Below are 27,083 nucleotides of genomic sequence, written 5' to 3' on the forward strand. Positions count from 1 at the left end.
ATGTATATTATGAACATGGATTAGATAAACACATACAAAAAGATTTTTAAAAACAGAGCTTGAAAATATCAAGCAGTTATTTCCTCTTTTATGTATCCTTTCCACCTTATACCTATGCTGAAAAAAATCAACAGTCAAATTTCATGAAACATTTTATAGAAATGCTTTTCAAGGTGCTTGAGACTGTGGAAGCATGAAAAATTGGAATGAAATCACTAATGTTCTTATCTTCTCACAAAGTCCTACTTAAATGAAAACTCTGAGTTAAATTTTCCTATTAAGGAACAAGTACAATACCCAGAAAATAAGACCCAAAACTTAGATACATACCACAAAGCACCTAGCAAAAGGATTTAAGGGAAAAGGAAGCAAAGAGAATTTGTCTCTAATCAAACAGGAAGTTAAATGTAGAGACAAACTTTTCTTTTAAAATCTTCTAGCCGGCTACTCTTACAAATGCTCACTTTTTCTTTTCTATGACCTATAAAGCTTATTTCTTACCATGTCTTCCTTTCCTTCCAGTGGGATTTAATGATGAAATGAAGATGTTCTTCTATTACAAATCTTTCCACAGAATGACTGCCTGGCATAACAGGACCCTAAAACAAAATCATAATGCAAATTTTTTTTTTTTTTTTTACCACTAGACAAAGTATTTTCATAGTAAAAGTTATACAGTATTAGAATAGTTCGTTTTAGGAAGCTTTCCTGTCTACTTGTGTCCATTAAACAAATCAGGGTCAATTTCATGCCTACTAAGGCTTTATGAAAGATTCCACACCTAGTCACTACCATCATTCTCCTCTACTTACTTTTTCCAGTGAACACAAAATAAAGGTTATATGTCATTGAATTGATTTTAAGTTTTACTTTTCGAATGTGAAAACATTTATAGAAACCTAAGCCTCAGAAACTAGTAGTAGATGAAAAACTAAATTCTATTTTCCCAATGGTTCACATGCATTAACAGAAATATTCACTTTTGGTTATCTGATCAAAGAGAATGAAATTTCTCTAAATGTAAAGCAAGACCTCTAAAATGCTTTACTAAGTCAATAACTACTAATGGGTCAAAGTAATACTGGAGGGGGCAGGGATGATGTGAGACTGAGTTAGCTAATATGCTGGATAACAGAATCAGAATATAAAAAGGTCTTGTCATGCTAGAACAAAGCTTTTCACTAACTTTCCCCCTAACCAATCATGTTATAACAACTTGACAGAGGGCAAGGTAGAGAAAAGTAATGCCAAACAACAATAAAAATGGAAGTTTTTTTCTTTTTAAACAAGCTATAAAAAAACTTGATTTTTTACAAATACACTACTGAATCTGCTTGCTGGAAGAGAAAGAATTCTTCTCCTCATCAATTTAAGATTCAAAATACTTCCCTTTCTCTCTACTTTGGCTAACATGTGCCAAATAAGAACTACTACGGACAGGGACTAGATTTAAGAATTTATTTATACTTCCAAACAAGCTAGTCCCCTTTCTTAAGAGTTGCCTAAAGCCCTGAGAAGTGGAGGGACTAGGCCAGGGTCACACAGCCAGCATGCATTAAGAGGCAGTTCTTCCCAAAGACTCCCTATTGTCTAGGCCGAGTTTCCTCTCATGAACTTGATGGATATGCTGCTGCATAACACACAGATTTGTTCTTTCTAAAAGTACACCTGGAACATTACAGAACTCAAGTAAACAAGTGATGTGATACGCTTTATTTCATAAAATGCTGTGTGTCACCTACCTCAGGATCATCTGTGTAATCAAACATCCTAAAGATGACCCTTGGCATTGGGTACACTGAGTCCTCTGTGTGAGGTGGTGGTGTAAAAGGAGGCAGATTGTGCTGCAAGGCTTCACAAAGAATGCTGTCAAAAGCAAGGTATGGTCTCAGGATGTGCCGTTCCTGCCAGCGATCTTTTTTTAATTTCTGAATCTGGGCCCAAAGGCAGTCTAAATACTAAAGATAAAAGATGATTTAAAAATTAACCCCAAGTAACTACATTAACATAAATGGAAAGAACTAGTACAAAACAATCAAAATGAATGTTACAAAATTACAAAGAACAGGTAGGGCTCTAAAGAAGAGATATGAGAACACATCCCACTCCATTCCTTTGTAAAGCTGGAAGGTCCATGGCTGTGATACACAGAACATATCTTTAGATACTTTCAAAGGATCAATCAGGTTTTTGTTTGTTTGTTTGTTTTGATCAATCAGTTTTGTTGATTTTTTCCTCTTTTTTAAAAAATGTTATCTGTAATATGGGGTGGCTCTCTAAGAGGTGGGAGGGAAAGGGATACAAGGCAAAACTTTGGTAATGTGGAAAAAAATGCTTTTAACCTCCAAAGATATCAATAACCATTCTGAAAGAATTATGCACACATACACACATGCACACACACACCCTTGAGTTTCACTACCTGAAATCTAAATTATGATACAAATTCTCTTACATATGAATGCTAGACAGCAAAATGTTTATTTCAATTATATGAGGACATATATATATCTGTGTCTGTAACTAGACTGAACCCTGAGGGAGCATGGTTTCTTTCAGAAACAAAAGACACACATGAAACATTTAGTAAACTACACAAGGCCATACGTGCATTAAGTGACAGGTAATTTTATAATTCATCATGAAAGGCAAGAGTTGAGATGGGAATTAATAATAATGCCTCATTTCTACAGATTTATAGTTTATAAAGTATTCTAATATATAATATTACTATATTATCTCATTTGACCCTCATACCGACTCAGTAAGGCAGGCAGGCAAAACAGATTTTGACCCCATTTTATGAAGAACCAGGAGACCAGACAAGTTAACTTGCCCAGGGTCACACAGCTACAACACAGCTGGGACTAAAATTCAGAAGTCTTCTAAATACAAACCCAGTGCTATTTCCTCTAGACACAGACAATGTTGCCTCAAGGCCATGCCTTGTTTAGAGTAAATTTTAAATCAGTGGAGAGAGATGAAAACAATGAAGATACATGGAGGTGGAAGTGAACAGGATACCTATTGCCAAGAAAGAAACTAGTTTGGCTTTGCAAGGGGCATTTGAAGCAACAGTCAAAAATTCCACTAGAGAACAAGATGGACTCTAGACATGTGAACAAAGTCACCACAGCAAGATTTTAGAGCAAACATGTCTGCAAACAGCTACCTGCCCACATCCACATCACTACAGATGCGTATCTGCTCATGTGTAAAATGTGGGAGTGGAACGAAATGATCTGTAAGGTCCCTTCCAGTTCTGAAGGTCTATGGTTCCACATCATTATTGGAGGGCCTTGGACATCAAGCTAAGCATTTGTACACAGTCCAATAAAATAAAGAATGTGAAGCCACAGTAAGAACTTCCTCCTATGTAAATGAGGGGCTGCATGCAATGAGCCTGAGATCTTTTCTAGCTCTAAAATAGTCAGGAGCTTGCAAAGAGATGGCAAGGTCTAACTGTAGTTCATCACCTTGCTCTTACTCTCAAGCCATAGCAGTTTGGTAAGGCTATCAGAGAACTGTGTTATGGTCACAGCCTTTGAGAACTAACCAAGGGATAAATTCTATGCAAGGCAGAGGCCTTCAAGGGAGGCTTTGCAATTTTATGTCATTGAGAGGTCTGGGATTTCACAGGTGTGGGAACTTCCTACACTGACAAAAACTGCAACTCCTTGATAACTTAAAATGTAAATTTAAGCTAAAGGCTTCTGGAATTGGTCTAAAGGAGGTACTAATCTTTATCTAATTTTAATCTAATATTCTAATTATATATTATCTAATTTCAGTTTTACAACAATCCAGAGAGGCACAACAATTCCCATTTTATAGATGAAGAAGTAGGATTCAAAATAAGTCATCTTGAATCCAAGATAGCATTCTATCCAATATATCATGTTAAAGATGGAGTGTTGGAAGTGATCTTAGAGATTATCTAGTTTGACTCCCTCATTTTATAAATGGCTCAAAGCTTCGGTGAGTTGCCAAAGCTCACACTGACTTTAAGTGGCAAGGCCAGCACTAGAACCAAATGGTGAATCATAGCATAGCACTTTTTCTAATACACAAAACTAATACTCAACTGACCATTCCTTTATTTAAAAGTGAATGAAATTAAATTTACCTCTTCTTGTGGATGTGGTTTATCAGCAGTCCACACTTGTAACAATGGAACATGAGTTTTTTGACGTCTTCTAAAAATACAAATCAAAAATGGATAATCATTAAAATTAACCCATTCAAGAAGGGTAACTTAAATACTAACAAACACAATCTTCCACAAAACTCTTATATTTCTTCTAATACCTTATTCCTAGCAGAATGACCAGATCTTAGTAAAAGGTAAAGTATCTATTACAATTTATCCATTCCCACTAGTACCAGAAAATAGTAAACAAGCAATTTAAGAACATTCTTCTGATATCATCAAATATAGGAATAATTTAAGCTTATTAATAATCATGCTGTACAACAGCCAACCAGTCATATATATTTCATGTCAAAATGAAATAAAAGAAAAAGTTAAATCTCAAACCAACTGAAGTTTCAGTATAATTGTTCAAGAAGTGCTTCATCATAGACAACCTAGTATGACTTTTATTTGGCTTAGACCAAATAAATACACTGGGAGAGATGGCCCTGAGAGGGAAAAGGGAAGGTGTACATTCCTCTACCACCACTTTCCTGTACAGTCTTTTTTTTTTTTTTTTGGTAAGGCAATTGGGGTTAAGTGACTTGCCCAGGGTCACACAGCTAGTAAGTGTCAAGTGTCTGAGGCCGGATTTGAACTCAGGTGCTCCTGAATCCAGGGCCAGTGCTCTATCCACTGCGCCACCTAGCTGCCCCTCCTGTACAGTCTTGGGCCAAGCTTGTGCCTGTCTAAAATCAAGCTGGTCCCAAGCCTTCACTCTAACCTTGCTTCTAGTACCTCCAGGAAAGGAAAACCTGCCATTAGCTAGAGGCTCCCAGAATAACAAGGCTATAGGTTCATTCCCAAGGTTATCAATGCAGTGTTCTTCAGATTATATCTTGTTGCATTGTTGAACAGAACTCTGAAAAATGTTATAGGTGCTTCTCATTTTCTCCATTCTTCCTAATCTTTCCACCCCACTCAACAACCCAAGAGGGAGTACAGATTGCAGAATAACATAAATGTTCCATATTCTTCCTTCCTGCTTAGGCCCATGAACCTAATGCTATATACAGTTTAAAAGAAAAATGGGAAAGCCTAACTCACAGCAAAAATTTTCCCTAGAGCATCCTATAATTTCAGATCCCAGCCTACAATTTAGGTCTCTCTCCCTAAGGAATTCAATCAATCATTTATGCATTTGTGAGGATTATAAGACATGGGTCATGATATAAAAAATAGGTCATGAAAATCAGACTTGAAAGATCACTGCACATGGACCAGAAATGTGCCACTTGCTACTGTGGGAATCTGGGTATTTCATATTTCTGGGCCTGAGTTTATTTACCTGTGAAATGAGGCTGGACTAGGTGACCTCTAATGTAGTGTTTTAATATTCTGTGATTCTGTGGAAGATGTATGAACTTAAAAAAAGGCAAGGTTTTTAAGGAGATGCTTGGAAAAATGAAATGTTCTAGTTAAAATAACTTTCGTACTAGTAAGGCACTTCCAAAATGAGTGCGATGGCAGCTCTTTGTTTACTTTAAACTCTCTTCTCTTTTTTTTAACTGAACCCCTCCTTTTGAGAAACCAAACAAGTTGCGAAATTTAAAAATGTTAAATTAAAAAATTAGTGTATCACACCAGGAAATTAGGAAAATAACAAACAACCAAACCCCAAACAAAAAAATCTCCTTAACAAGAAAGACTAGTGTTGGCTGTATTCTTACTTAAGATAGCTTTCAACAGTAGAAAAGATACGATCCATCTCTGCATCTTTTTTTTCATATAACTCCTTTCCAACCCAGGGCAAAGATGACAGAAATGCAAACACATACCAATCACGTCGTACCTATGGTAAAGGGGGAAAAAAAAGTGTTTCACAATGGGCTTCTAAAATCTCCTTTTAATTTTTCTCATAAAAGAATCCTAAATGGAGATTGCCCAGGGCCCAAGAAGGTAACATGACCAATCCAAAGGATTTTCGGAAATACCAGTTATGCATTTCTGATTTCTAATTCAAATCAAGACTCTAAAATACACAAAGATTTCTCAATTTCAATTCATTTCAAAAAGTATTTGCTATGTGCCACATGGTGGGGAGAAAAAGACAATGAAACAGCTGTTGCCTTAAAGGAGCTAACACTCTACTTGGAGCAAACAATAAATGCAAAAATAAGAAAATGTAAGGCTATTTTCTATAGAGTAACATGATATTCAATGATTAAGATACATAGGAGAAATCTTCAGCATATAACAAACATTCCTGCTGTGACAGAAAAGAGATTTGATTTGGAATCAGAACCTAGGATTCCTGTTCCAGCCAAAACCCATTTCTTAGTATTCCAATTTCAGCGCTTTTTCTAGCACACCACTATGGTTTGTTGTGAGAAGGAAACAAGAATATAAGGAAAGTTTTATGTTAAAATATTAAGTACTCCTCTTACCTGAGGTACATCCTCTTCCTGAGTTACACTTACAAAGTTTTCAAACATGGCGACCATTGATGGAGCAGCTATTACATGACAATTCACAAGATCTGATAAAAAATGGACCTGTCAGCAAAAAAATATAAATGTACATATTAGCAAATAGTCTATAACAATATTATAAAGATTATATATTCTGATTTCTTTGGGTTTATGCCAGGAATACATAGTTGGTTTAGTATAAAGAAGACTATAAATAAGTTATATTGGTTTAATAATATTATAAAAAGCATATGACCATGTCAACAGAAGCTGAGAAGGATTTTTGACAAAATCAGTTCTTGTCTCTATTAACAAACCTATAAATTATAACAGACCTTCCTTGGTATATCAAATAAAATTTATCTATCTAAATCCAATCAAATCATATATGTAAATAAGGAAAGTTAGAAACCTAATAAGATCAACAAAGATGCCTATGGCTATTACTATTTAAATTGGTGCTAGAAATACTATCTGTAGTAATAAAGACAAGAAAGAAAAATGGAAGGAATCAGCATAAGCAAAGAGTAAATACTTTTTGCAGATTATGTAATTTACTTAGAAAACCTTAGACAAAAAGAAATGAAACAAGTTCAGCAAAACTAGGATATAAAATAAATCTACACAAAAACATCAGGAACCAACAAAACCAAGCAGTAAGAGCTAAAAATCAGATTCTAATTCAAAATAATTATAGAAGCTCTGAAATACTTGTGAGTCAATTTTTCAAGGTGCACCCAGGAATTATATGAATCCAACTGTAAAACACTACAAAGTATTTTATGGAGGTAAAGACGGACCTAAATAACAAGAGAAATATTAATTGCTTTTGGTAGGTGAAACCAATATAATAAAAAAAATTATAACATCTATTTTACTTATATAGTGCTGCACCAAACTACCAAATAAATATTTTACAGAATTAGAAAAAATAATAAGTTCACATGGAGGAACAAAAGGTTAAGAATCTCAAGAGTAATAGTGGGGGGAAAAGGTAGGAAGCAAGAAAAAGTCTATCAATTAAGATCTCAAACTGAATTACAAAGCAGTAATCATTCAGTGAAACAGGTATGCTAATGGAGCTGTGAACTGGTCCAACTCTTCTGGAACATAGTCTGGAAGTTCCAAAAGCCCCTAAAGATACTAAATTGTACACTCTTTGATGAAGCTATACCACTACCAGGTCTAAATGTCATGAGATAAAAGAAAGGAAAAGTACCAATATGTATAAACGTTTATAGCAGTGTTTTTCATGGTAGCCAAAAGTTAGAAATCAAAGGGTGTCTTCTTATCAGGGATATCTAAATGAACTTTGGTTTATGAATATAATGGAATATTATGCCATAAGAAATTTTAAAAATGGACAGTTTCAAGAGAAATAAGGAAGACATCTATGATCTCATGGAGAGCAAAGGGAGTATAATAACTAGGAGAACAATTTATATACTGATAATAATTATTATAGAGAAAAACAACTCTGAAAGACCATAGAACTCTGATCAATTTAATGATAAACCATAAGACAAGTACTCTGAAAATGAAATATACTACTCATCTGAGGTCAGTGATGATGAAAAATAAAGAGAGACAAACATTTTCAGTCATGGCCAATGTGGTTATTTGTTTTGATGATCCATGCACATTTATAGTAAGGTTTCATTGTTGTTATTGTTGTTGTTCAATTGAGGGAAGACAGAGGGGGGAAATAAGCGTGGACTGTGAAAAACAGATTACAAAATCATATAAAAATAAATCTTAAGAAACAAGAACAATGGTTCAACTTGTTAGATGCACAACCTTTGGAGGAAGGCCTGAACAAAATCAAATCCAAAGTGGCTGAGACAATTTACCATACATATAATCTTGAGGAAATTATTTAAACACTCTGCAGCTATGTTTCTTCACTTGTAAAACAGTGGGGTTGGACTACAAAGAACATCGACATCAAAGGTTCTTTTTTGGCTCTAAATCTATGTATCAGAGTCTCACACAGAATGAGAAGATATGGACAGATTGTAATCTGCAACACTGGGAATATCCACAAAGATGTGATCTCAGATATGTGAGAGTAACTTCCCATTAAAAAAGATGAGATTTTCCAGGAGGCTTAAGGAAAAGCACAGGCTTGCAATAAAATTTCTTAGGTATAGTGCAGTCAATGAAGAAAAGAATTTCAATTATAAGGAAAAATCTCTTCTCTACAATTCCTTTGAAATCTTATTCCTTTCAAGAGAAGGTTCTGAATTTGTTTAGGGAACTGCAATAATGTTTCCAGTAGAAAGCTATTCAATACAACCATAAAGGGAAATATTTAACCATGGCAAATGTGAGGTTTAATGTGAAATGAAGGATTACAAGTCAAAAAAGAAAATTAAAAGAAAAAACAAAATATCTTTCTACCTACATTTTTCAGTCTTTCTCCTCTATCACCCAAACTCTGAAAAACATAACCAAATCAAAACCAGACATACCAAAATCACAGCTTCATCGTAGTTGTTTGCTTTTAAAGATTCTTTAAGTTGACGAATCATGGCTTCTACAAATTCCCCACCAAAGTTGTAATTTCGGGCATTAAGGAGTCCAACTAATGTCGTATAAACCGTCAATTTCAAAGGAAACAGACGTGCACTGAGGTAAAAAACCAAATATATGTTCATATTCATGATCTGACATACATACAATATAAGAAATTAATTCTAAGTGTTTAAAAATTTTTCTAAAAAGAGTAACGGCTTATAAGGTTTTTATATTTTGTACTCAAAACTATTATGATTTTGTTTTTAATAAAATATGCTCCATATTTTACAACTAAAGCATTATAAAAATTTTACCATTGTTAAGGGCTGTTAAGCAGTCCCCTTGATGTTGTGATTGCCTATTGGAATCACAAATATGCTTTAAAAGCATTTTCATGGCAGGTAAAATATTATTGTTCAAAACCATACACCCTTTGCATACATACACTGTACAAAGAATTCTTAGGATCTTGCTCTTGTAATTGGGAAGATCAGCCTCCAAAACACCAGCTAAGCCTTCTAGGTTGCTTTCCAATGAGAAAGTACTCTAAAGGGAGAACAAATTAAACTTGTGTTAAGGAAAGATGGCATTATTCCTCCATGATAAATCAATTTTGAAAAATAAATATTCATTGATATATTTGTTTTTATATTACAGACATTTCCAATGCAACCTATTACTTCTCTCTCCCTGAAAGCCATCTTCTTATAACAAAGAGGAACTCCCCCCCCCCCAAATAAAACATAATACCTTCATAATAAACATATTGACAAAGTTTGGTATTATCTATAATGTTCCATGCCATTAATAACCCATCTCTCTTTAAAAAATAAGATACTATCTCATATCTCTTCTTTGGGGCTACACTTGGTCATTATAATTTCATAGCATTCTGTTTTAACTCTTTTGTTGCTATTATTATTTCTATTTATATTGTTATAGTCATTCTACTCAACTCTATCGATTTCTATGTCTTCCCATGTTTGACTTTATCATACTTATGTCTTATAACATAAATAATATCCTATTACATTCATGTACTACAGCTTGTTTAGACATATCCTCTAGTTGATAAGAGTCTACTTAGCTTCTAGTTCTTGGCTACCACAGAAAGTGTCACTATAAATACCTGAGTGTTGTATTTTTACTATAGCTATAGACCAGAGTTTTGGGAAAGCATTTACATATTAATATTTTATACCAGTAAAGGATTGACCACATGCCTCCCTAACTTCTCATGGTCTCAGGCCACATGGTAGAGAAAGCAGGGAGAGAGCTTCAGTGTGCCAGTTAGCTCGAGCAGGAGAAAAGCCCCAAAAGGCCCATGTTGTCTCCCAGAAAGACAGCACACAGTCTCAAGGAGACCTAAGAGAGGTTAGAAGACCTAGAAGACCCAGAAGACCTATAAAACCCAAAAAGAAAAGACTCTAATGGCATCTTCTTTTAATAGAGAGGGATCATTTATACACTGACCAAAGTTAATTGGTTAGCATCATTCAATTCCATAGGTTGACATGACTTGAACTACATTAAAATGAACTCTACAGATGATATCAGGGAAAAGTACGATTATCTAATTGTGGTTTAATCCCATCAGTCCTTCACAGAGCTAGACAAAAGAATCTATCTTCATTTCTTTTGTTCCCTTGGGTTTATCCAGGATCAAGGAGAACTGGACTTGGTGGGGAGAGAAGAAAGGACTAAGAAAGCAATCTCTGAGTACTCCTGTGGTAAAAAGTTTTAACAGTTGGTTAGATAATGGAGAGAAGCCAGTTTTTTTTTTAGGACCACCCTTTTGGGGAGGAGACCAACAGCATGAGCTATGCACACCAGTCCGCCTGCGATGCAGGCCAGATTGCCTGCTGAGCACTCGACTTCCGGGGTGTGAGCTTAAAAGGCAAGGAGAGAACGGAAGTGGGGCCTTTTTTCCTGCTCCGCTGGTCTCCTGGCTGCGCTGCACAGACAGACGCGGACTGGAGTTCGACTCGGCCCAACTCTCGGTTAACAGCACGCACTTGACTCGGTCTCTCTCCCCAAAGGTGGCCTTGGGTTTTGGTGAGTTTTATACGGAATATAGACTAAGCCTAGACTTAAGACGATTTGTATTGTATTTCTACTTTCCTATCCTTCTAATCAACATCACCTTGTGACTACCATACAATAAAAGCTCTAACTAGAAAACCAGAAGCTTCTTCCATTTACTAGTCTGGGAGATAAATTAAGGGAAAGGATAAGTAGGGGAGATTTATGATCTAATATCCAATTTTAATCTCACACCCCCAAGAAATCCATTATTAATTATTATTTTCTCACAGTGTATATAGAGGCTTGCTTTCTTCTTTTTTTAACACTGACATTCTTGAAGTGTATGGCTATATGGAATATCTGGGTCTAAGGCCATGGATATTTTAAGCACACATAACCCATTTAGTAAAGATCAATGTTAATTATTTTCCTCACAATAACCATGAAAAAAATTTCAAAGTACAGAGTAGCAAGGCAGGCTAAGTACAGAATAAATATAAAGACAGGCATTGCTCTTTAGCAACATATGACCTGATGGAATTATAAACAACAGAGGAGAAGCAGTAGAATGAAGTGCAGAAAAACAATAAATGGGCAGTCCGGGAAATTTTGGCTTAGGCATTTACTAGTAGGATAACTTTAGACAAGATTTAACTGACTTTCTTAACTGTTACCATATCCAAAACGTGTTATTCTAAGTTCTTCATTCTTGATTGCTTATATTTACCTCGGCAAGGCCTTTCACATCCATTTCTTCCTTTCTACTCCAAATGTTCTAGTATAGGCTTTCATTACCACTAGCCTTGCATATTGCAAAAGACATTTAACTTATCTCTTGACTTCTAGTTTTTCCCATTTCTAACCATCTTCATACAACAACCAGAAGAAAAAAAAATCTGATTAAACTCTTTGGTGATCTAAACTCTTCAATGCTTCTCTACTTCCTAATGAATTAAGCTGAACCTCTAATTCAGAATTCAAAGCACTCGACAATCTGGTGCCTCCCTACTTTTCCTGCCTTATCTCACAGATTCTCCATAGATGTTATTTTCCAGCTAAATTGTATTTGTTGTCCCCCATATAATCCAGTACCTTTACTCCTTTATTCATAATCTTATGCACATCTGGCTACCCCTTCTCTCCCCATCTACCTCTGCTAATTAAAATGCTATCCATCCTTTATGGCCCTGTACCAGAGTCCTTCTTCAATGAAGACTTGCTTGCTTATGTGTACTTTGTACCTTTCTTACCCTTTTTACCATATTCTGTACTCTTAGTGCTATTAAACATTACATAATTATTTCTTATTTGTTTGTTATATCCCCTTACCCAGATTATAAACTCTGTGATGACAGATACTATAGCTTAATTAGCTTTGTATTTCCACCGTTTTGCATAGAGCTTGTACATATTATCTAAATGCTTTTAACTAAGAACATTAAAAAACAAAATAAAAAACAAAAAAAACCCAACTCTCTTTTATGTGCATCCAAAATAAAGCATTTCAATATGTAAAACAATCTTTGTAAAAATACAGTACTTAGTAAGATAGGATGATACAGTTTTATCCAAGAAATTCAGGTATATAATGATCAAGCTCCTAAGATTCAGATTATTCAATATATGGTCACTAAAAAAGCCTTGACATTTATCTATAATAGTTCATACCTTTTCTCCTACTCTGCATATTAGTGATTCTATTCGATCTTCAATTTCAATCGATTGCAAGGTCTTCTTCCTTTTGTGAGGTTGTTCTGTTTCAATATTAAAGAAAATCAAGATGAACATGTTACATGCTAAAAAGACTATTTAAAAAAAAAAAAAGAACATGTTTTGTAGGCTTAAATTTGTACCACTACTCTGATTTCCTAAGCAACTGTAGCTATAACTTTTTGATTTTGCAAAATAATGCCGAGATTTGAATGGCTACTGACTTCACCGAATTTTGTCTTTTAAGATAATGCTGAAAAAAGTTTTTAAAATAAAAATAAAAGAAGATAATGCTGCTGACAAGGATTACTTTTTTTCAGCAAAGCTAGAAAGATGGAAATTAGTTTCACATTACTCACACAAAGTAGTTTATCCTATAGTAATGATATGCCCCTGCTTCCTGGTCTTACTTTAAAAAAAAAATCATTATTCTCAAGTCTTACAAACCAACTCTATCTTTTAGGTCTTATTTTGATTTCCCATTAGCTTATAGCTATGTTGCAATGATTCATATTTCATTCCAATGTGTGGCTAAAGTATTTCTGATAATCAATCACTGAGCCTGTTGTCACCCTTGTCTACCACCTGTCAACACAGGATACAGATACTCTACTGCCTACAGAAGCCTAGATGTGACAAATCATGCTACAATGCATATAATACAAATAGTGGTTGACTATCTAAAACCCGACTATATAGTGTTGATGATCTTGTAATACCATTTAAGATCATGTGTATTGACAATGAAAATCCTCAGTAGGATCCAGGAGAACCTGCTGGTGTATATTTATAAGTAACAATTGACATTTTTTTTTATTCTGAAAACTTTTTTATTCTGAAAACTTAAAACCAAAAAAAAGTGAGCAATTCCATATAAAAAGTAGAACACAAAGAGGGTTGTATATGAAAATCTCTACTCCACAAAACTTGCATTAAAAAAGAATTATGGAATGTATATCACATTACTTTCAAAATCACTCTGCTTGTCTATACTTCTTTCTGAACTTGTTGTCTACATTTAAAAAAAAGTTTCATGGGGCAGCTAGGTGGTGCAGTGGATAGAGCACTGGCCCTGAAGTCAGGAGGACCTGGGTTCAAATTCAGCCTCAGACACTTGACACTTACTAGCTGTGTGACACTGGACAAGTCACTTAACCCCAACTGCCTAATCCCCCCCCCAAAAGTTTCAATGATTTTTAACTTTCTTTTTGTTTTTGCATTACCATTGCTAACTCTCTCTCCACATTACAAACAAAATAAAACCCCCTTGTAACAAATAAGGAAAGTTAAGCAAAACAAATCCACAGTCACTATATATGGGTGTGTATATGTATGTGTACACACACACACACATATATATATATACACACACAGAGACACACACACAAATACATGTGTATATATGTATGTCTTTCTGCACTTTGATTTCATCTCTGTGTGAGGAGGTGGGAACATGTTTTATCAAAGGTCTTCTGGAGTCATGCTTGTTATTGTCACAGTTTAGATTTTTCAGTTTTTTTTTTTTTACAATGCTATTGTTATTGTATAAATTGTTCTCCTGATTCTGCCCACTTCACACAAGTTTCCCCAAGATTCTCTGAAAACATATTTTCATACACATTTGAAATATATTTATAGGTCCTAATTTGTTTAGCTATTCTCCAATTAAGGGGCATTCCTTTACTTCTATTCTTTTCTTTTCCTTTTAGTCCTCCCTTCAGGATCTACTCTCTGAAGCCAATTTTTTTTTGGGGGGGGGGTGATCATCCACTCACCGATATTATCCTTTCTTAACTATCTGCTCCCCTTTCATTTCCCCATCTCTCTCCCTGATGAGTTTGAAGTACTTCTACACTAACCCCACCCTCCCTTTACTACCCTCCCCTTTTATATCTCTATTCTCTTTTCCTGTTGAGTTGGCAAGCAATTTAATATAGATTATACAGGGTGGGCCAAAAGTCACTGAGAGGTCTGATATTTTAATAAATTTTTGAAAATCACCATTTCTTTATTTCATATACACAAACACACATTTATTTCCTATATATACTATATTATTATCCTATGGTATTATAAATTAAAAACAAAAAATAAAGGAGTTATTAAATATTGAAACCCCTTCGTAACTCTGTGACTTCTGACCCACTCTGTAGATGTGCAGTCATGCAAAACATTTCCATTTTAGCTTTCTGTAAAAGAAAACAGACCAAAACAAAACCAAAAAAACCCCACCCCAAACAACAAAAAAAAAACCCCAAAACTCCAAAACCCAATCCAAACCAAAAACCATGGGGAAAAAAACTACAAGAAAAATAAAGTAAAAAAAGTATGTTTCCATTTGCATTCATATTCTATCATTTTTTTCTCTGGAGGTGGACAGTACTTTTCATTTTAAGGTCTATGAAACTTTGGGATCATTGTATTGCTGGGAATAGCTAAGTCATTCACAAGTGAGCATTGTATAATATTGCTATTACTGTGTACAATATTCTCCTGGCTCTGTCTGCTCACTTCAATTTAGATCAGTTCAATCTTTTCAGGTTTTTCTCAAAGCACCCAGCACATCATTTCTTATAGCATAATAATATTCCATCACAATCATAGACCACAACTTGTTCAGCCATTCCCCAATTAATGGGCATCCCTTTGATTTCCAACTCCTTGCCACCAGCAAAAAAAAAAAAATGCTATAAATTTTTTGCACATATAGGTCCTTTTACTTTTTTTTTTTTTTTAAATCTCTCTGGGATACAGATCTGGTAGTGGTATCACTGGGTCAAAGGGTGTGCACCGTTTGACTGTCCTTTGGGCATAGTTCCAAATTGCTCTCCAGAAGGGCTGGAAGTTCACAACCCCACCAACAATGCATTAGTGTCCCAATTTTTCCCTTTGTCATATTAACCAATCTGTTAGGTATGAGGTTTGAGGGTTAATTTAATGTGCATTTCTCTAATCAATAGTGATTTAGAGCATTTTTTCACAGAACTATAGTTTTGATTTCTTCTGTTATTTATCAACTGTAGACTGACTTGTATATTTGACTCAGTTCTCTCTACATTTGAGAAATAAGGCCTTTATCAAAGAAACTTAATGTAAAATTTATTCCCTAGTTCTCTGCTTTCCTTCTAATCTTGGCACTAGATTACTATGGTCATTTACTACTGTGTATTGGGAACCTAATCTATTCCATTGGTCCATCACTCTATTTCTTCACCAGTACCAGATTGTTTTGATTACTGCTTTGTAATAGTTTGAGATCTTGGTACAACTAGGTCACCTTCCTTCACATTTTTTTTTCATTGATTCACCTGACCTTTTGTTCTTCCAAATGAATTTTGTTATTTTTTCTAGCTCTATAAAAATAATCTTTTGATAGTTTGATTGGAATGGCATTGAACAAGTTATTATACTGGCTTGGCCCAACCAATTATTATTTCTCCAATTGTTTAGATCTGACCTTATTTGTGTGAAGTATTTTGTAATTGTGTTCATGTAGTTCCTGAGTTTGTTTTTACAGGTAGACTACCAAGTATTTTATATTGTGTATAGTTATTTTAAATGGAATTTCTCTTTCAATCTCTTGCTGCTGGACTTTGCCAGTGATATACAGAAATGCTGTGGGTTTATTTTATATCCTTCAACTTTTCTGAAGTTAATTATTTCAACTAGTTTTTAAATTGATTCTCTAAGCTTCTCTAAGTATACTATCATATCATCTGCAAGGGGATAGTTTTATTTCTTCACTGACTATTCTAATTTGTTAATTTCTTTTTCTCCTTATTGCTATAGCCAGCATTTCTAGTACAATATTTAATATTAGTGGTTAAAATGGGCATCCTTGCTTCACCCCTGATCTTACTGAGCTTATCTCCATTACAGATGAGTACTGATAGTTTTAGATGGATGCTACTTATCATTTTAAGGAAAGCTTAATTTATTCCTATGATTTCCAGAGTTCTTAATAGGAATGAGTTATATTTCATTAAGTTATTGATATGAATTATGCTAATAGTTTCCCTAATATTGAACCAGTTTTGCATTCCTGGTATAAATTCCACTTGTTCATAGTGGAATGATACACTGCTGTAACCTCCTCACTGATATTTTATTTAAAATCTTTGCATCCATATTTATTACGGAAATTGTTCTAGTTTTCTTTCTCTGTTTTTGCTCTTCCTAGCTTAGGCATCAGCACCATATTTATGTCCTAAAAGGAGTAGGGCTCCTTCTTTGCCTATTTTTCCAAATAGTTTATATCATATTAGAATTGTTCTTTAAATGTTTGGTAGAATTCACTCTTGAATCCATCTGGTCCTGGGGAATTTTTCTTAAGGAGTTCATTGATAGTTTGTTCAATTTCTTTTCCTAAGATAGGGTTATTCTATTTCTTCATCTTCTGTTAATATGGGCAATTTATATTGTTGTAAATATTCATTGATTTAATTTACATTGTCAAATTTGTTGGCATATAATTGGACAAAACAGCTCCTGATAACTGCTTTAATTTCCTCTTCACTGGTTGTGAATTCATTCATTCTTTTAATTTTTAATATTGGTAATTTGGTTTTCCTTTTTTTTTTAAATCAAATTAACCAATAGTTTAATCTATTTTGTTTCCTGCCTATAAAACCAGCTCCTAATTTTATTTATTAGTTCAATGGTTTTCCAATTTTATTAGTCTCTCCTTTGATTTTCAATTGGACGCTTAACTGGGAATTTTTATTTTGTTCTTTTTCTAGTTGTTTTTTTTTTAGTTGCATGTCCAATTCATTGATCTGCTTTTTCTCGATTTTATTGATGATAGAGTTTAGAAATATAATTTTTCTTCTAAGTCCTACCTTGGCTGTATCCCCTAACTTTTGGTATTTTGTCTCACTGTTGTCATTCTCTTCAATTAAATTACTGATTTTTTTCTGTGATTTGTTCTTTAACTCACTCATTCTTTATGAGTATGTTATTTCATTTCCAATTAATTTTTAATGTTTCCATAGCCCTTTACTACAAGTCTTAATTGCATTGTGATCTGAAAAGGATGCATTTAATATTTCTGCCATTCTACATTTGGCTGTTAGGTTTCTATGCCCTAATACATGGTCAATTTTTGTGTAGGTGCCAAGTACTGTGGAGGGGAAAAAAAGGTATATTCTTTTTTATCTCCATTCAATTTTCTCCAGATGTCTATTATATCTAACTTTTCTAAAATTCTAATTCATCTCCTTAACTTCATTTTTGTTTATTTTGTGGTCAGTTCTGAAAGGTGAAAGTTGAGGTATCCCACTATTATAGTTTTACTATCTATTTCTAATCCTATAATTCATTTAACTTTTCCTTTAAGAATTTAGTGCTATACCATTTGTTACATATATATTTAGTACTGATATTACTTTGTTGTCAATGGTACTTTTCAGCAGAATGTAATTCTTCTGCTTATATTTGCATTAGATCTATTTTTGCTCTTATTTTGTTTGAAAGTATAACTACAAAAGCTGTTTTTGTTTTTTGTTTTACTTTTAACATCACTTGAAGCATAACAGATTATCCTACAGTCCCTTTTTTACTCTGACTCTCTGTTTCAAGTGTTTCTTGTAAACAACATCGGCAGATTCTAGTTTTTAATCCACTTCCATTTTGTGAGTGAGCTCATCCCATTCACTCATAGTTATGATTACCCGTATTTCCTTCCATCCTATTATTCCCCATATATCATTCTCTCCTTCTACCATATCCCTTTTCAATAGTCTGTTTTGCTTCTGCCCTCAATATCCCCAAATCTGCCCTCCTATCACCTGCCCCCCAATTTTTAATCTCCTTCACACCAGGAAGAGATAAGATTTCTATACCCAACTGAGTGTGCATGTTATTGTCTCTCTGAACCAATTCTGATGAGAGTGAACTTCAAGTGTTTCCCCCACCCATTTTCCCCTCCATTGTAAAAGCCCTTCCTTCTGCACCTTTTGTGAGATAATTTACCCCATCCAACTTTTCCCTTTCCCCAGTGCATCCTTCCTTCTCCCCTCTTAATTTTGTTGTTTTTTTTTTTTGCTGTTGTTTGTTTGTTTTGTGGGGAAATGAGGGTTAAGTGACTTGCCCAGGGTCACACAGCTAGTAAATGTCAAGTGTCTGAGGCCACATTTGAACTCAGGTCCTCCTGACTCCAGGGCTGGTACTCTATCCACTGTGCCACCTAGCTGCCTTCCTCCCCTTTTAATTTAATTTTTAATCATCCCATCATATTCAACTTATATCCATGCCTTCTGTCTAGGTATTCACCTTTTAACTGTCATAATAATAATAATAATAAAGCCTTTAGGAGTTACAAGTATCATTTTTCCATGCAGGAATGTAAACACTTTATTGAATCCCTTATGATTTCTTTTTCCTGTTTACCTTCTTATGCTTCTATTGAGTCTTGTATTTGAAAATCAAATTTTTTATTCAGCTCTGGTCTTTTCATTAGGAATGCTTGAAAGCCCTCTTATTTTATTGAATATCCACTACCTGCCTCCCCACCCCCCAGATTATACTCAGTTTTTCTTGGTAGGTTATTACTGGTAATTCTAGTTCCTTTGCCCCCTGGAATATCACATTCCAAGCCCTCCAACCCTTTAAGGTAAAAGTTGCTAAGTCTGTGATTCTGACTGTGATTGTTTCTTTCTGGTTGCTTGTGCTATTTTTCTCCTTGACCTGAGAACTCTGGCATTTGGCTATAATATTCCTGGGAGTTTTCATTTTGGGAATCTCTTTCAGGAGGTGCTTGGTGGATTCTTTCAGTTTATTTTATCCTCTGGTTCTAGGATATCAGGGCAGTTTTTCTTGATAATTTCTTGAAATATGATATATAGGTTTTGAGCATGGCTTTCAGGTAGTCCAATAATTCTTAAATTATCTCTACTGGATCTCTTTTCCAGGTTAGTTGTTTTTCTAATGAGGTTATTTCAAATTTTCTTCTATTTTTTCATTCTTTTTGCTTCTTGATATTTCATGAAGTCATTAGCATCCATTTGCCCAATTCTAGTTATTGAGGAGTTCTTCAATGATTTTTTTCTTTTAAATCTCTTCATTTGGCAAATTTTGCTTTTTAAGAAGTTCACTTCAAGCACAGTGGATAGAGCACCGGCCCTGGATTCAGGAGTACCTGAGTTCAAATCTGGCCTCAGACACTTGACACTTACTAGCTGTGTGACCCTCAGCAAGTCACTTAACCCTCATTGCCTCACTTAAAAAAAAAAAAAAAGTTCACTTCAGTGGATTTTTGTGATCTTTTGCCATTTGGTCAATTCTATTTTTTAAGATGCTATTTTCTTCATGCCTCTTTTAATCAAGCTGTTGACTCTCTTTTCATAATTTTCTTTCATCACTCTTATTTCTGTCCCTAATTTTTCCCCTTTCATTTTTTTCAGCCTATTTCTTGATTGGCCTTTGAAGCCTGCACTGTGCAGTCTGCACTGGGCTCTAGGTCTGACCACCCAAGTTTTCCTGGACAGGAAAATTGTTTCACCCCTCCCTACCTTTTGTTGGTTCCGCCACTCCACAATTCTATTTGAGATGTTACAGTTGTATGGAGGGGAATTCGAGTTCCTGATTTTATTCTACCATCTTGGCTCTGCTTGTGAATGTATTTTTTTAACCCTCCTTCATTGGGTAGACCCAAGAATGAGGTTCATTTGAGGCCTGCTCTCTATCCCTTTTCCCATGTTTGTTTATTGTTCTCATAACCCAATTATGAAATAGTAAATTCTACCCACTTCTTCCTCCTTTCTACAGTAATATAATTTTTTATTCTCCCTGTTCTTTCTCCTCCAGAAACTATCAAAACAGATCAACTCCTTTTTCTTCTGTTTATCTCAAGCAACTCCAACACTTTGAAGATATTATGGTCTAGGAGACAAACTTTTTTCTTTTCCTCCTGTTAGAATGTTAGCACTTTTATCATCATATATCCTTTCCAATAGCATAAATAAACTTAACTTTCTAGGTTTCTGTGGATTCATATTTTATTTCAAAGTTTCTACTCAGTTATAGTCTTTTCATAAGAAATGTTTGAAAGTCTTCTGTTTCTTTAGTGGTCTACTTTTTTTCCCCATCTGTATAATTATACTCAGCTTTTCAGGGTAAACTATTCTTGTTTGTAAGCCTATGTTTTGCTTTTTGGAAAACTAATCTAAAACTTCTCATTACAGTGGAAACTGTGAGGTCTTATGTATTCCTGACTGTGGTTTCTTGATACTTGAACTCTTTCTGGTTACTTGAAGTATTTTTTTTTCTTTGACCTGGAAGCTCTGGATTTTGCTTATAATATTCCTGAGACTTTCCTTTTTGGAGTTTACTTCATAAGGTAACCAGTGCCTTCTTTCTATTTGTACTTTGCCCTCTGATTCTAATAGCTCTGGGCAGTTTTTATTTATAACTTCTTGAAATAAAGCATCTAGACTTCCTCTTTCACCCTCATTGTGGTTTTCAATGACTCTGATGATTATTACATTTTCTCTCCTTAAGCTGTTTTTCATAGCAAATGGCATACACTATGTTCTATTCACCTAATCTTTCAATTTTGTTTTAGTATTTCTTGCTGTTTCTGGAAGTCACTAATTTCTGTTTGGGCTACTCTAATTTTGAGATAATCTTTTACTTCAGTAAAGTTTTCCCCACTTTCTATTTATTCTACCAATTCTTTCCATCAGAGCTTGTATTTCATTTTTTTCTCTTTCTTCATTTCTTCCAGGTATTCATGTAGTCCTTGTGAAAAACCCATGTTTCTTTCTTTTGAATCTCTGCTTACTGTTGCTCTATTTTTTAAGTTGGATTTTTTGATAAACCAGAATAGCTACTCTTTATAAAGCTGGTTTCTTTTCCTATCTACTCTTATCTCTAGCCTTAGTTCCAGAATTGGAGCTTTGTGCCCAAGCCAGGCTTGGTCCCTGCTGTTCTTTTCCTTGGGATGGTTAGCTCTGGTCCTGACCTACATCTGTGAGATTCAGAATGCTGGACTGTTAGGGCCCTCTGTGGACTTTCAGGACAGAATGCTATGGACCTTGGAGCACCTGGGCCTGGGGTATCCCAGGCTGAGGTTAGTTAACGGTGACTGTTTCTCTGGCCACTCCAAGGTCCACACCGTACATGTTGTACCACTTCAGACCTTTCTCCTGGGAGTCCTCTTTTCTTCCTGCTTCTAAGATAATAAGCCATGAAGATTACTGGTCTCTTTGGCTGGCTTTTGATCATACTGAGAGATTTCTTTCTTCCTTGCCTGTGTTAGTGCTACATTTTCCAAAGGGCTGTTGACTGATTTTTTTTTAATGTAGTTCTGGGGGGGATGAAATGACTTACTTTAGTTTCTCATTGAATTTCTTTATCATAATTTGGTCTGGTGCTATATTAAGTTTTTTTGCTGGAATATGTTGGGAGTTGAGCTGCTTGCTTCCATTCAGGCAGCCAACTTAGCTAGAGGTATAAAATTGGTTTTCTCTAGATGCAATCAGTCTGCACAACCAGAGGTTCTCTCTAAAAAGAAATTAATTATTAATTATATGTATTCATGTGGATGTGGAAGACTTGGAGAATACAATTCCAACTACAACAGTACATGCACAGTATTAGCCAAATTAGTTTAAAGAATTTTCCCCAATGATTTATAGTCATTTAATACAAACTTTCAGGTAGATCAGGAAGACCTGAGTTGAAATCCTGCCTCAGACATTTACTGGCTGTGCAACCCTGGGAATGTCACTTAATCTATCTGTGCCTCAATTTCTTCTCTTATAAATGAGAATAGTAGCACTTTCTTCCCAGGATTGTTCTGAGGAGCAAATAAAACAATACACGTAAAGCACTGGTAAACTTTAAAGCACTATGCTAAATAAATTCTAGCTATAATGAGGGCCATCTCTAAAATGCTATAGTGTTAAGCAAATCACACTATTCGTTGTACCTCCCTCTCACCTGCTTATGTGTTCTCTTCTCCTACCAGTTGCATCTCTAATCAGCAATCTACAAGTGTCTCATTTTGTTTCAATTCTGAAAATAAAGCACCAGACCAGACTGAGTCAAGCACATGAAAAACAAATATGTACAAGAAGATGAAGGAGAGGGTGGTTCAGAACAGCTTCACACAAGGTGACACAAGCTGAGTCTTAAGAGGACTAAGGATTCTAAGAAGAAGGGGTAAGGGGAGAAAGAATTAATTCTAAGCAGTGGAGACAACTAGTATAATGATAGGAGATGGACTGTTATGTATGTAGAATAAGAAGGCCAATATAGTTGAAATGCAGGGTTTATGGAAAGAAATATCGAGTCATAAGGCTGGAAAAGGTAGGCTGGGACAACTCTGTGAAATGTACTTCTCATTTCCTGTAGCTGGATTGTAGGATAAAGAAGAGCTGAGAGGTAGCTGCATTTTTAGCTATAGCTTCTAGGGAACTCTGAGGTGAAATGAAAAACATAGCAGAGGGAAAGGAAGCAAAGAACAATACCTTGGGCTTGGGCTGAGACACAAAGAAGTTGTTTTTGGGGGGGGGGCCCGATGGGGGTTAAGTGATTTGCCCAGGGTCACACAACTAGTAAGTGTCAAGTGTCTGAGGCCGGATTTGAACTCAGGTACTCTTGATTCCAGGGCCCGTGCTTTATCCACTGCACCACCTAGCCGCCCCCCAGAAAGAAGTTTAAAAAAAAAAATCTTAAGAACAAAGTTTGGTGATGTTAGAGATGATATGTTTTTTTTTGTTTGTTTGTTTTTTTGGTGTTTTTTTTTTTTAGTGAGGCAATTGGGGTTAAGTGACTTGCCCAGGGTCACACAGCTAGTAAGTGTTAAGTGTCTGAGGCCGGATTTGAACTCAGGTACTCCTGAATCCAGGGCCGGCACTCTATCCACTGCGCCACCTAGCTGCCCCGAGATGATATGTTTTTAAGAACACTAGGAAGCTGTGGTAGCTCCTAAAGCAGTAACTTGTATAATAAAAAGTGTTACAATGTAAAGGTTCTGTATAGAAGTATCCTACTAACTCATCTTGTAACAGTTATTAACAAAGTTTATCATAAATAAGATTTACTAGGATAGAAATGAAAATTTATGAGAAAATTGAAAAACAAAAGAATTTCAATAGAACAGAAAAGTTAATTTAAAGTGCCTTTTATTGTGTATGGCTTTAAAAAAAAACTTAGCATTATCTTTTTCAAACAAATTATACTGTCCTTCACACTAACTGAATGGACTCTATTCAGCATAAGGCTTATATTACACAGTCAAGTAGAACTTTAGCTATATACTCAAAAAGCATTTAACCCAAGGTGGAGGAAATCTATTTAGCATTGATCAAGGAGAAATTAGGAATATGATCCAATTATCATTTAAAAGAATCATCACAAGTTCCTTTCCTTCCATTCTCTGAACATGAACTTCAGTCTTTTCATCTCTCCACATATTTCTACTCCAGAACTTTTTTATTCTGTTCATGACAGACTATCCCTTAATCCCACCTATATCTATCTGAGGCTCAGTGGGGGGGGGGGGGGGGGAAGACACAAAAGTGGGATAGTCTCTACCTCCAAGGATCAACTGAGATATCACCCACTTCATGAAGATTTCCCTCCAGATTAAAGTACTCTGTTCTTCAATTTTTCCTAGACTATTCTGTATTGATCTTTCCTTTGTTCCTATTATATTCTATCTTGTATTATCTGTATCTATGTGAACAATCTATTTTTTCCCCTACCTAGTAGAAAAAGGTCATTGAGGACAGAGGCTTTGTCATTTTTCAACCCTGCATCCCCAGTTAAGAGCAGTTTCTTGCACTCAATAGGTGCTTAAAACAGTTTTTAAAAAATTAAAATGAGAATAATTTGCAATATGTATTTGCCATGTTAAGGGATAACAGGTTTAAAACGTATATTTCTATTTATGACATATTTTTGTTCATGTTCAAAGCTGTGCCAGTTTTTAAAAAACTGGTTGTGAAAACTGTCAACTTGACAAAGGGGTAAAAAACTAAAATTTCCTCTAGAGACAAAAATGATCAGTATTCTTACCAATGTAATTTAATTACTGTGTATGTTATACATTTCTAAAAAACACACAAGTAGTGTATTCTGTTAGCTGTAGAAAATGTAGAACATATTTCAGCAGACCCATGATTTCACTATAAAGACCCCTCCCTTCACCAATATAGATTAAACCCTCTCCAAACTTTAGCAGACAGTTCCAATCAGTAGTTGTAGCCAGAAAAATCATCACTGAACTGGTCAACCTGAGCAACTCCCCACTTACCTAGACTCATCCTCATCTCTAGCACTATATTAAAAATTGTTCCAGTTTGATAGGATATGCTAGAGCTTGGCCTCCATTGACACAATCTTTAAAAAACCCAAGGAGTTGGATTTTAGTGGAAACACATGGAATAGCTTGCAGAACATAAGTTTGCTCATTCTGACAAGAACTCTAGCTCAAATGAATTAAAATGTTACAATAAGTTCACTGTCAACTTCTTAGGTAAAGAGAATAATCAAATGCTTATTTCAGATAACTACAGTAGAAAGTAGGTGCAAGGTCACCAACCTCACTTTTTCCTCCAGTCACCTGGGTCCAGTAGCAAGATATATGAGGATGACTGGAGATGGCCACAAGATGTTTGATTTCCCCCAGGGTCACGTAGCTAGTGTCTGAGGTGAATTTTGAATTCAGGTCCTACCAACTGTGCCACCTAGCTGCCCTGGTAAATATCTGAGGCCACTTTTTGGGGGGGGGGGTTGAGGCAATTGGGGTTAAGTGACTTGCCCAGAGTCACACAGCTATAAATGTTAAGAGTCTGAGGCCAGATTTGAACTCAGGTCCTCCTGATTCCAGGGTGGGTGCTCTATCCACTGTGCCACCTAGCTGCTCTGAGGCCACATTTGAACTCAGGTCTTCCTGACTCCAGGCCCTACACCTTGAGCCAAATAGCTGCCAGCTTTCACCTCATACATACAACATTCCTCTTCTCTTGATAGCCAGGGAATACTAAGAGAAAGCTCCTGGAGGCCAGGCTATCATACTTCATCCTTCTCTCTCTAGCATCTAGGACCTATCCAATCCATACCTAAGATTTCATCCAAAAAGGAAAATTCTCTCCTAGAACCAGAGCTGATAAGTAATCATTTCAGCTACTTAGGTCTTAAAAGGCTGCCTGGGTACAATGAGAATTTAACTTACCCAGAGTCACAGGACCAGTATCTGTCAGATATAGAACTTGAACTCAGGTCTCTCCAGACTCTGAGCCGAGTTCTTTATCCACTCCACTAAAACATAGCTACCTCTGGTACAAAACTAGCCTTACTAAATATTCAAAGATTCACGGAGTGATAGCTGGTAGGGGTCTCAGTACAACCAGGCAGTACATCAGGCAGTATATCAGACCATACATAGACCTAAACATAGGAAGACAAAGAAGCCCATGGAGGTTGTAAGCTGCCAAAGGTGATAGAGATACCAAGCGTCAAAGGGAGGCTTTTATCCTAAGTCCTCTGATTCTAGAACTAATAGGTCTTTCGTCTGAATCAAGCTAAATAAAATGTAAAACATTGGTCCCTTCTAGAATAGAATTGCGCTTCAAAATAAACCTTAGTTGTTACGTTATTAACACTATTATTATTGTTACAATTATGCAAAAACATTTTCTGAGATTTCTATATTTTTATGCGAAACTTCTGATACCTGCTGACTAGTTCTGTTACTGCAGCTTCAACAAGTCTACATAACATAGTAAATAAGTATTTCTCTGAACATGAATTTCAGACCCTACCTTGAAGGATCACTTGGTATCTTGTTCTTTGGGTCTATTCATCTTCCCCTCCAGAGACTACCAATAAGATTACAGAATTAAGAGTATGGCTAAAATAACTACCACACTGTGAACCAGTGCCCATCACCAGAGAATATCCCCGTGTCTATCGAAGGGCTCTTAAAGCTAGTCAGTGAAAATGTTTTTTTTTAATATTTTGATAACTACATTTTCAAATAATTGGTTTCCTTGGCAATCCTACTTCATGCAATTAGAGACATTCTGAGAAGGGTCCACAGATCCCTGAAAGGAGTCCATCTCACTCACTCACTCACTCACATGTTAAGACCTCTGATCTAATAGAAAGGACCTAAATTAATGATGCTACCCAAGGCAAACCAGCTTCACAATTATTTGGCTAATGCCCAACGTTCTTAAAGAATATTAGTGACAATAGAACTACTTAAGAGAAAAAGATGG

At 35.4% G+C, this 27,083-nt stretch overlaps 1 protein-coding gene across 1 annotated transcript in view; it reads right to left on the bottom strand.

Annotated features, from left to right (window-relative positions):
- NCBP1 (nuclear cap binding protein subunit 1) overlaps positions 1–27,083 on the bottom strand; it is a 50,785-nt gene that overhangs the window by 22,672 nt on the left and 1,030 nt on the right. Inside the window, exons 2-9 of the mRNA XM_043993557.1 lie at positions 12,814–12,899; positions 9,566–9,666; positions 9,075–9,231; positions 6,580–6,687; positions 5,863–5,984; positions 4,127–4,196; positions 1,743–1,958; positions 502–599 (exon numbers count right to left, since the gene is read on the bottom strand). Coding sequence (XP_043849492.1) covers positions 502–599; positions 1,743–1,958; positions 4,127–4,196; positions 5,863–5,984; positions 6,580–6,687; positions 9,075–9,231; positions 9,566–9,666; positions 12,814–12,899 — 958 coding nt within the window. The remainder of the gene's footprint in view (positions 1–501; positions 600–1,742; positions 1,959–4,126; positions 4,197–5,862; positions 5,985–6,579; positions 6,688–9,074; positions 9,232–9,565; positions 9,667–12,813; positions 12,900–27,083) is intronic.

This window comes from Dromiciops gliroides, chromosome 1, assembly GCF_019393635.1.
Source record: "Dromiciops gliroides isolate mDroGli1 chromosome 1, mDroGli1.pri, whole genome shotgun sequence".
NCBI lineage: Eukaryota > Metazoa > Chordata > Mammalia > Microbiotheria > Microbiotheriidae > Dromiciops > Dromiciops gliroides.